The sequence below is a fragment of the Anarrhichthys ocellatus genome, unplaced genomic scaffold, assembly GCF_004355925.1.
Source record: "Anarrhichthys ocellatus isolate YVR2014 unplaced genomic scaffold, GSC_Weel_1.0 scaffold7, whole genome shotgun sequence".
Taxonomy (NCBI): Eukaryota; Metazoa; Chordata; class Actinopteri; order Perciformes; family Anarhichadidae; genus Anarrhichthys; species Anarrhichthys ocellatus.
In genome coordinates this window covers 993571-1004939 of record NW_022280037.1, presented here as the reverse complement: position 1 = coordinate 1004939, position 11369 = coordinate 993571, and the positions used below count along the sequence as shown (strand labels likewise).

At 44.3% G+C, this 11369-nt stretch overlaps 1 protein-coding gene across 2 annotated transcripts in view; it reads left to right on the top strand.

The window, feature by feature from the left end:
* Positions 1-11369, top strand: part of tfb1m (transcription factor B1, mitochondrial) — a 24134-nt gene continuing 12765 nt past the window's right edge. The window contains exons 1-6 of one of the 2 annotated variants that reach the window (XM_031847263.1): positions 1-49; positions 1085-1231; positions 1866-2017; positions 2205-2313; positions 2396-2547; positions 2813-2932. In XM_031847263.1, coding sequence (XP_031703123.1) covers positions 1099-1231; positions 1866-2017; positions 2205-2313; positions 2396-2547; positions 2813-2932 — 666 coding nt within the window. In that variant the 5' untranslated portion in view covers positions 1-49; positions 1085-1098. Of the gene's footprint in view, positions 50-794; positions 832-1084; positions 1232-1865; positions 2018-2204; positions 2314-2395; positions 2548-2812; positions 2933-11369 lie in introns of those variants that run through there. The other variant, XM_031847264.1, reaches the window with a different exon arrangement.

Here is an 11369-nt window from a genome sequence, read left to right as displayed (position 1 = left end):
CGTCAATGGAATGACGTATAGGGAAACGTACGGGAGGATACCCGCACCGGTGAGAAACGTGGACGAAGCTTTCTTAGCTTTCTGTCCTTCTTATATTTTGTCTGTAGTGTGCTCTCAGTCGTATCTCGGTTGTTAAACAACACGACGTGTTCCGCTTGAATTCACAGCCTTCCCCGGGGCTCTGTTGACAGCATTTGAACCCAGAAGCTAACATTAGCTGCAATGCTAACGACTGTGTCTGACTTTGTGCACTGTAAACATACATTTAACGTTAATTGTTCAAGTTTAAGGTTGTTTCACTTCCTCCTGACTGAATATTGTGGGTTACCGTAGCAGCAGATGCCATAGTGGCCTTTTGCCGTAAGCTAGATAAACTAACACGTGTTTTCATAATGTGAAGTGAAGGAACAGTAGTCCAGGTTTTGTGTAAAACTTGAACAGTGTTGCCCCCATTCCGTGGTTAGGCCAGGTTGGGGTCCGGTTAAGCATCTCATAAAACAAGTGATCAGGGTTGGTTCAGACTTAGTTAAGTGGAAACGACAAAGAAAAGGTCTTCCACTAAACACCCGATTGTGTGTCTTCATGTCGGTCATTTAGTGTTCTGTTACACCACCACTCGGTGGTGCACGAGATCTTATTATCAGACACCCTAACATTCAAAGTCAACCTTGTAGCACTGCCTCAGCAGTAGTCAATCCCATGACCTGATGAAGTAGTAATTGATAACAATTTTGCCAGAATGGACTTGTACAGATGGAGACCATGCTGTTTCACATACTATGTCCTTTGCAATGTATTCTTGGTAAAACATTAATACATCTGAATTTAAAGGTTAGTATAAACAGCAAAATACCTTCCCCGAAACACATTGCCTGTTTGCGTTTCAAATGATCGCCCCTGGCCTAACGTACCTTTCACAGCATCTTTCAAATACTACTACTGACAGGTTATTGTTAACATTAGCGCCTCACATGTTGCCCTTTTCAGGAGTTGTATAGCTCTCGGCTTCCGAATGGCTTTGCTGCTGAGGAAGCTGATCACTCATAGTATTTCCTCACCTTCTGTTCGTTTTTGTTTGTCACAGTGTTCACCTGACTGATGGCTGCCCCGGGGAAACTGGCGTTTTTCCGTCTGCCTCCCTTGCCGACTGTAGGCGAGCTCATAAAGCTGTACAACCTGCGAGCTGAGAAACATCTGTCCCAGAACTTTCTGTTGGATTTGAGACTAACAGGTTAGCCCGTCTCACTCCTCCGTTCAATTCAGTTCTTTTATTGGCATGGGGGGGGGGGGGGGGGGGAGAATACATGTTTTACATTGCCAAAGCAATGCTTTCTCTTTCTTTCGCTCTATCTGCAGTGCACCAACACCTGCGTGCTCCTGTTCTTTGTTGCTATGTCTGCACTGAGGGCACAAAGGTGTGTGTGTGTGTGTTGTCTGTGTGCACTTGATTGTACAGCTCCACATCGCCTTGTTTCAAGGCATTGAAACCGACAGGCTTTTCTGTATGGGCGAGGTTGAGCGGATCTCCTTCCGATGCGAATGAACCGAGTCAATTGTTTACAGCCCTTGCAGAGCCTGAGCCTTAATATAATTATCAGTGATGCAGTGCAGGTCTGATCTGCTCTCCTGTCCTTGGACAAGGTGACTGTTAGATTAATGCACCTCGTCTTCATCACACAGACGCAGACAGGTATTGTAACATCACACACTATTAATCTCAATTTAGATACCCAAGACTCTAATGAAGACATTTCATTGGAGAGTATGGTGCTATTTATACATATGGTGTGTGTTTGATATTAGTATTTAATTCAGTGTATGATGAAACTCTCTATTGACTTGGTCATTCATTTTCACCTTTTTAGACAAAATCGTGCGTCAGGCGGGCAGTTTGAGGGATGCCCACGTGTGTGAGGTGGGTCCTGGTCCCGGCGGTCTCACCCGCTCCATACTCAATGCCGGGGTGTCAGATGTGCTTGTGGTGGAGAAGGATACACGCTTCATCCCAGGGCTGAAGGTAAATTGAACAACCACAACAATACAGGCTTTTGCACAATGTTATCACGGTCGTATGGTCACTCGGCAGAAAAGGCTCTAACACCGTCACCTCAGAGTCTCCAGTCAATCGTCTGCAGCATCATTAGCCCCCCTGCAGAGTGACTGATGATTATTTAGTTTTTCTGAACAGCTTTCCATTTCCACAGCTGTTGTCTGAGGCGGCACCAGGGAAGTTGAGGATTGTCCACGGTGACATACTCAACTACAGAATGGACCGAGGATTCCCAGAAAATGTCTCGAAGCCGTGGGAGGAAGGTGAGATCGTGGACTTATGAAAGCTGTTGCGGTGGTCACGTGTAATCCCGTAGAATGTAACTGTGTACGTGTGGCCCCACAGACCCACCAAACCTCCACATCATTGGGAATCTCCCATTCAGCGTCTCAACCCACCTCATCATAAAGTGGCTGGAGAACATAGCCAACAGAACAGGGCCCTTCGTCTACGGACGCACCCGACTCACCCTAACTTTCCAGAAAGAGGTCGCAGAGGTGCGTGAACAGTGTTTCATGTTTCAGTTTTCCCACCCGTACATTTGTCAGGATGCTGTTGTCTTGCTTATTCTAGACACATAAAACAAAACATACTTAGGAAACGCTTTAAAGCATTTTTTTTTCTAGTTTTTGTTCTTTATCTAATATCTTTGCCAGACATGTTTGGTCACCACTTAAAGTAACAATTACATGAACTCGACAATTAACATGGTCTTTTGGAATTTATCATTACTAATTTGTGGTTGTTGTCCTCTCCATCCAGAGGTTGACAGCCAGCACAGGCAGCAAACAGAGGAGCCGCCTGTCCATTATGGCTCAGTATCTCTGCACGGTCCGCAACTGCTTCTCCATCCCTGGACGGGCCTTCGTCCCGAAACCAGAGGTCGGATTAAACTTTGATAACGATTCTTAATACCTCTAAATGTAATTCTGCCACGTCAAAAAACAGCAATACCAGTATTAAGTCAGTGGCTGGCAGATGGACACTTTATTATCTCACAGTTCTTAACCTCTCGTGGGATAAGGGTTCAATCTCCTCGCATCTCCTAAGCTTTGCTCCAAGTCTGGTCCCTCATCATGTCACCATCTCCTCTTGCTTTAAGGCTTCATTAAGACTGTGTTGAATCAGTGTTGTCTCTGTTCTGTCTTTGGACCCTTTCTGGGTTGTAATGATGCCTGGTGGGTATTTGAGATGTGGCACGATCACACTACTCCTTATAATGAGAGTTCTTTTTTAGGACCATTTTCTCTCTCTCTCTCTCTCTCTCTCTCTCTCTGCGTCTTTCAGCCCATGTGCGTGTGTCAGTGGTGAAAGAAAGACGTTCTCTCTTACATAACATGAGAATGCAAAAGTGTTTTTTTTTTTTTCCTTTCTGGGGTAAGGATTTATAGTAGGACTAGGGGGCACATTAAGAAAATATAAGTACTGCTGCATGATGTGAAACATCAGTGTTGGTTAATAGACTGCTCCGCTGAGATCGATTTTGAGATTACAGACACACGACTCTTAGGAGCTCTCTTACGTCTTTGTACAAATGAAACCGTGTTTTTCTGTTCCTGAATTAAAGGACAGGTGTTAGGTTGATGTCAGAGATACCACGGCTCTTTAGGAGACCCGCTATGGGTACATATTTAATCTCCTGTGTGGCGTAAAATGCTGCAGAGTGAATGGGACCAGTGCTGATTGTTCATTCTCTGAGAAGAGATGGCTCCCAATGATTATTTCATCACACTCACAGCTGCCTTTCTGTGCATTTCTTTTACTCTCAACTGTCTGATGTGTATGTCAGCTTAATGGGTTTCAGCATGCTGGTGTGTTTTGGAAATGTGCACATGTGTGTGTTGGTATGCATGTGGTATGTACAAACATGTACAGAGTGGACTCGCAGTGCGTGGGCCTGCATGCACTGCAGATGAATCGGCGCCTCCCACGTGCGCGCACAGACCAGCTATCCCCACTGAATGTTTTAATGGGCACTTGGTCAAATTAATATCATTAGGAGAGATGATGGCTGTTTGATGGGCAGGCCTCCTGCTGCTGGAGTCCCATAAAAGACCAGAAAGCACACTGAGTATATTAATGCTATCCTACTCTCTGCATTATGCAGGGCCCCTTTTTTTAACTATTATGTCATGTAGTATAATTCATAATATGCTCTATGCCTCCGTATTGTTTACTGGTGCACACTGGCGTAATTACACAAAATTGCATGAACAATAAAAATGTCCTGCCTGAGCTATGGGACAACATTAAAGGCTGGTAGGAGGGGGGGGGGGTTTGAGGTTGTGACACACGTCAATATAGACTTCTAAAGCAGTGGTTTGTCTGCAAAGCTGACCTATATATTGTCAGAATGCATACAGAGATATAGGAAATACAGAGGAATATTGTCACAGCATAAATACTCTTCTTGGGTGTTGATGCTGTACACTGCTTATAGTGGTCCGGTGAAAATGCAGACGTTATATAATACTTGTAAAAATGGCTAAATACAGCCCCTTTGTGGTCAGACGTTAATCATAATAGAGGAGTAACACTTCCAAATATAAAAATTCTCTCTCTTTCCTCCCTTGGTTACTGCAACACGTGTGCTTTTTCAGTGTGTGTGTGTGTGTGTGTGTGTGTGTGTGTGTGAGAGTGTGAGAGACTGTGCCTCATGCCTATAGCCAATAAATCGGCTCAGTGATCTAATTGTTTGTATTGTGTTGTTCCCACTGAAGCTTGGGGATCACCGATTGTGTTAATGACGACAAATTGAAGCACAACTGGGCATCGTTTTTGTCTGCATTCGGCATGCCGTGCCTAAACCTGAGGCTCTCTGTCGTGCTGCGAGGGAGCGAGTGAGTGAGTCATGGACATCCTGGAACAGGTCCACCCAGTCACGTATTGATAAGCTATTCCTGCACATTTCTGTGAAAATGCCCCCCCCCCCCACCAATGGCAACTCTCTTTACACTGCAGTAAATAAAATATGCAGCAGCAGGTGCTATACTACACATAGTACATTAGTGGGATGTGAAAAACATTTCAAGCGGTTTAATACAGCGTAATCAAACACACAGCGAGTCACAAAGAGCCACGGACAAAAAAGCAATGAAATTACTGAACCGTTCTGAATAACCGCGATGAGAAAATAGCTTCAGTAAAAGGCGGGGGGGGGGGGAGTTGGTTGATTTGAACCTATAGGAGCTGGCCGGTGCAGGCTAATAGGATAATGAGAAGGGAAATGTTGAATCCATTTTAAATCAGCAGCTGCCGGGGCCTGTATTGGCTGGGGTGGGCGAATAGGCTCTTATCCTTTCAGTTTAATCTCTCCATCTTGTTCTTCTCACCCCCGGTGTGCACCTCTCTTGTGTCACATTGACTGACTGAGATTATCCTTGAAGGTTTCTGAGAGCGGCGATTGGCTGCTTTGATGATGTTCCCCGAAGCTCTCCGTCCCCTTGGTCTGTCCTGCTGCAGATCACACCTGCCTCCCTTTCCTTATTAGTCACTCGCCTCCTGTTAATTCCCACAGACAGACAGACCGAGGCGTCTTTAAATTGCTTCTGTCGTTCACAGCTATACATACTGTATATCTAAAAGGTGTCTTAAAGGAACTAAACTGAGACAAATAATGGGCTTCTCCGCTGTTGCTTTAGTCATTATACGCATTTCTAATTTGTATTCTGGTGAGGGGTCAAGGAGTGTTGGAGTGCACGCTGCCTTCAAGCATCTGCATCCTCTATACGGGCATTCAGTCATCCAATTTCATCTTCACTGCCTCTTTACATAGAAAGTAGCTGATTTGCAAAGAGTAAAGAGTGCGTCTTGACTTGCTCATCACTCTTCCCCTGCCTTTCTGCTTCCGTGGCAGAATGTGATTAAAATCAACTTGTGTCCGTCTCAGGCGGGTCTATAAGTCGTGCGATACAAGCTTCATCACGGGAGACCGGCGGTCTCTTCTGTAGAGCTCCTACAGCGCTCACCACTGTGCTACTCATTAGCAAAAGTGAGGAAGGAAAGGAGGCACTGAGAAGGTGGGCAGTGGGAGACTGAAATATTAAATGATAGAGGTGGAGGGGAAAAAACAGTAAAAGAAAATGAGTTAGAGAAAGAAAATGGAGAGATAACTAGGTGGAGAATGTAGATGGGAATAAAGTATGGATAAAGAGGATATAAAAATAAATCAAGGCAAGTTGTGGATTGAGTCTGTATATGGTCTGGAATGAAACAAAAGCTTGAAAAAGTATGTAAAGACTGCAAAGCTTCCCTCCGTACAAGTACAGAGCGCTAGAAGACAGATTCACGACAGAGATCGATCTGAAAGGAGAGCGCGGCGTACCTCCAGCAGATGGTTGTCTGGGCCTGCTGTCAGCCCGCGCTGAGTAATGGCCGAATCAGCCATCAACCACCAACTAACCCAGCCATCGCAGGAGGAGAGCCCTACAGATGTTCGTCTTGTACACAATCGTTGACCAAGACCACAGGCCAGATGAGCGGAGCCTAAATTGAATTTGTTAATGCTGCATTGAGCATCCGTTGTGGCTGGCAGTTGTGAGGGAGACTTTGGCAGTACAGCGGATACATACAGTACATATTTGCGTTCAGAAATTGATTATTTTAATGTCCTTTTTTATTTATTTTCAATGGCTTAGGTGTCAGCAGCTGTCGTACTTATTTTCAAGTATCCAAATGAGTATATATCCCTTTGTATTCAGGGGTTTCAAGTGTTTGATTGTGACCCACCTCAGTCCAGTGTAATGCAGTGGCAGGCTCAGTGACGGATATCTGAAGTGGCCCAGTAAGAGTTAGAGTCGGCTCAGAGGGGCTCCGCTGCTTTCTCACCTCCCGCCGCGCATTCTACTCACACACCATTCATCTAAGCCTATTCCTACCTCGCAAACGGGGTCAAACGCGCTATCAGGAGGATCGGGCAAAGTTATTTCAATGACTCGTACCGGCACGGTAAAGGCCCCGAAGGCTTGGTCTCAATACATCACAGACCCACAGTAAAGAAAAGCTAAAAAAAAAAATATATATATATCTATATATATATATATTTAAAAATACTCTTCCTCCTCCTGTCTCCTTAAACAAAATGCCGAGGTTGGCAGAGTTGGCTTGTGAACATCTCCAGAGATCTATTGCTCCGCCTAACGAGGAACTGTGCCTGGTTTGCTCAGTCAGCGTTCACAGTTTAGCAAATTCAGCTCTGTTTAGTTAGTAAGCACACCAAGAGAACGTGTGGGTATTATCGAGGAATACTGCTAAAGCCCCTGGATGTATCCCAAGTAAAGAAGGTCAGCTTCAAATAAGTAGTTGTTAAAAGTAGGCCGTAGCTTGTTATTGTGTTTGTGTACTCTCACTGCTTCACTGTAGTCTTATGTAACACAATACAATAATCTCTCCTCTGACTGTTTTCATCAAGACAGATATATAGTTTGTAAAAGCCTCGTGTGTCCTCACACCTTCCCATTATTTAACCTGCCTCACCTTCAGCTCACTGAATGCTCCCAGCCATGTGTGCCGCCCCGTGCTGCTCAAAGCTGAAATATTAAAGGGCTTCCTTTGAACTGTCAGAGTGTATTGTTTTCCTACAAGCGCTCCTTTGTCATTTCCATAGCGTTTACTGCCTTTCTCAGCAGTTAACTGCTCAGCCAAGGTCGTCGCTATCATCCCCCCCCCCAACCTCACACGAGCCCTGTGACCAGAGGAAAGCAACAAAAGGAAGGTCACTCTCCCCCAGTGTTGATGACCACATTATATCTCCTCACGAGCGCTACGGCCGTCCACAACAAAGAGCTACACGTGAGGTACGGTGGCAATACTGGAGCGATTTTGAGTGCTCGCTGTATTTGTGAGCAATGTTGGCGATCGTTGGTTCCCTAACGTGCTCTAATATCCGCCTCGCTCTTTGTGACCGGTGGAGTGCGTTGAGCTCTTGTGTGCAGTCGTCGCTTCATTGTCGCCTTTCTGTCTGAGGTTGATCTTTGGAAAGGTTATTTGCCGGTCAGTAAAGTAATCTGTGGATTTGACGTGGCAGTGAAGTTCAAAAAGGGAAAGCCTGACGCCCGATTAACCCCTACCTCAAATCGACAAGCGCTCACCTCCCTTTCACATTCCAGATCTGCCATCGCGGCAAGTCGGGGTGAAAGCCTTTGATGGGAAATGTAGGTTAAATACACAGAGGAGCAGATCTTATTAGCGTTTCCCCACGATAGGAGCGGTTATTTGATCTGCACTCTTGTTGCATAACCAAGAGGAGTGGGAGAATGAGAGGGAGCCGTGAAAATAAGCCATGTTTGTTTCAGGAAAGCACATTTTCACTCCAATCAGCTGTAATGAGAGCCCAGACTCACCAGGTGAAGTGTATAGGCTACAGTGTATGACAAAGATATTGAAGTATTAAAGTACTCTGATGTGAAACGAGCGCTGCATAAGACTGAAGACGTCTTCATTCAGGAAGTTGTGCAAACTTTTTTTTTTTTTTTTGGCACGGTCGAAGAACACACTTTCAGAACAGGGTGTTTGTCTCAAAATTTAAGATTGTCTTTTTTATATATAATTTCTTTTGTGTCCCGTTTCTTTATGTCATGGATTAAAGCCTAACCGCATGTTCAGGGCCAATACTGATATTGATATTTGAGTTTAATTTCTGAGAATAACAATATTTCAGCCTCAATACATGTTTCATGTAAATACATCACATTTTTAAAACTATTTTGATAGAAATCACTTGAATTTAGTTACTAAAGATTTGGACTGAGACTAAGATGTACTGAGCGGGACATTGTACCGCTGAAAAATAAACATGTCAGTAGGGCTACAAGTATTTACTATTATTATGAATTATTAGTTTCATGACTAATCAACTGGAAAATGTCAGGATATTCAGCTCAAACCCAAAGACATTCAATTTATAATTACATATGAGAAAAGCAACTTATCCTCATAATTAAGTAGTTGGAACCAGTGAATGAAAAAATGACTCAAACTATTAGTTGATAGTCAAAATAGTTGATCTGTTGATCCACTAATCAACTGATTGACGGATCTTTTCAGCTCTACTTGTCAGTTCTCTCTGGCGGAAAAAAACTATTTTATACACGTTTTTTAATTTCTACACAGCAATGTGGTGTTACTAGCTGGGTGTTACTAGCTGGGTGTGGCATTACAGGAATAATTCCTTTTTCCCCATTTCCACAAATTAATCTCATACGGCCGTGCGTTTTAGTTGGACTGCGTTATTCCTGAGCAGCCTGTCTGCTGCGCTCGGCACAGCCATGTTCTGTCCAACAATCTGTAGATTTGGCAGGAGGACGAAAGCTATCTCCATCCTCATCACCCCGCACACATACAAGCTCACAGGACTCGCACGCAGACTACATACAATAACGCATGTTGCTTTCACAAAATAGTTTTATTGGTAAAAAATAGAACTACTTGCACAAGCACATTGAGACCACTGTATCAGAACTTGTGAACTATTAATCATCACAAATATGCTCTGGCAAAGTAAGAAGTGCTAAAGCATCCACAAAAATAAGCTGCAGTTATCAAAATTATAAATCAATGTCTTGGTACAGTATATGCAGGAGAGTTGTAACTCTTTCGACTTTTAGGACCTAGTCACTTTGCACGTTGGCCATTTATAAGCTAATGAAATTGCGTGCTGATGATCCAACTGCACAGCCACAAAAAAAAGAGGAATCTCTCGCTCCTATTTTCTTGCTGATCATCAGATAAACCGTTCCCCTTTCTTACGTGTGTTTGTACTGGTCCAGGGAGCTTGGAATGCTCAGCCGTTTGAAACAAACTGCTGTCAAATAAAGTAACACAAGTAAAAGTGCATTGAGTAGTCTTCTTATAAAGAAGATATGGTTATGAACATGATATTGTATTTTATATTGAAACAACCTGAGGGAATCCTGATCCCTCAGTGAACGAAACAACACCTTGAAAACCTAGATACTTGGGTACAGTTGTCACAGACTTAAAGTGAACCAGAATTCATGAAACAATAAACAACAACAACGAAAGAAAAGCATTTAAAAAAAAACACCAACACTCATGTCTTTTCAATGAAAACTCTCATCCCTGTAAAGTCTTGCTGTGCTTTGGGAAATTAAGAACAAAGAGGATTTAAAATAACCCTCGAAAGCTGCACTGGACTGTACACGCGCATCTAGTTGACTTGAGACTTAGTCTGGCAGAACAAATCACAAATCCATAAAAACATTTGCTGATGTATAATTCACATACAAACAACTCAATAAAAAAATAAAAACAGAAAGAACTCCAGATAGTATTACAAATGTGTCATCATGAAAAGATTTGGCACATTCTCAAAACGCATAACGTGTTGGTATTAGTTGATGACATGGCACATTCTTCTTTGTTTATTGCATTGGTTATGGTGCCTGGGCAGTGAGTTATTGTCAGGAGGCCCGTTCTATGTGGTGGGCAAGATGGGCAAGATGGTTAAGTCGGGGGGCGGGGGGTAGAAACCTGGTCCCGAGAGGGCTGCCAGGCACCGGCAATGGTGCCTGCAGAGAAGGCCCGTGGCGTGCTGGCAGCAGCCTGCAGGTGGCGAGCTGGGCTTAGCCATCTGCTCTCCACCCCCAGGAGGCTGCATGTTTATGAGAGAGAAGGAGAGAATGTGCAGCTCTATACATCACTGCCAGAGGCCTGTCTCAAGCATGAAAACCTCAAGATGTCCCTCAGACACACTACTGTCTGAAGGCGTAACAGCGCTACTGACATATGAGTAGGTGGGAGTTTTGTTTGTGTGTGTGTGTGTGTGTGTGTGTGTTGGGATGCGGGCTTTCAACATGCATTAGCTTTCTCTTGTTGGAGATCACATCCATGTGACATAGATGAGACACAAACAGGACAGAGGGAGCGTGTGGGGGGGGTGGAATGGTGGCACAGTCAAGTGGCTGCAATTTAAGACACTGAGACCTTCTGCAGGTGCAGACTGGGAGCATATGCGCACTGCTGACGCACTTGGAAAACAAGTCACATATGGAGAATGACTCAAACCTTTTTTAGCCGCCTGCCACAACAGCTCTACCCAGTCGACCACGGCTCAAGAAGCGTCTCCTTTTTCCTGCCTCGTCTTTGCCCCATCTGTGCGCTGCACCATTAAACACCCGTTCATCCCTGCGAGACTGGTCGCATTGGTATAAGACACTATCGCAGTGGGCAAGCGAAGAAGAGCGTCTTCTAAAAAAAAACAACCTCTTGACCATGCAACAGGCTAATAAAGGGGATTAGTGAAAGCAGTGTGAGCAACGGCTGTGATTAAAGCTTCTGGATCCATGCCTAGGGGACAAAA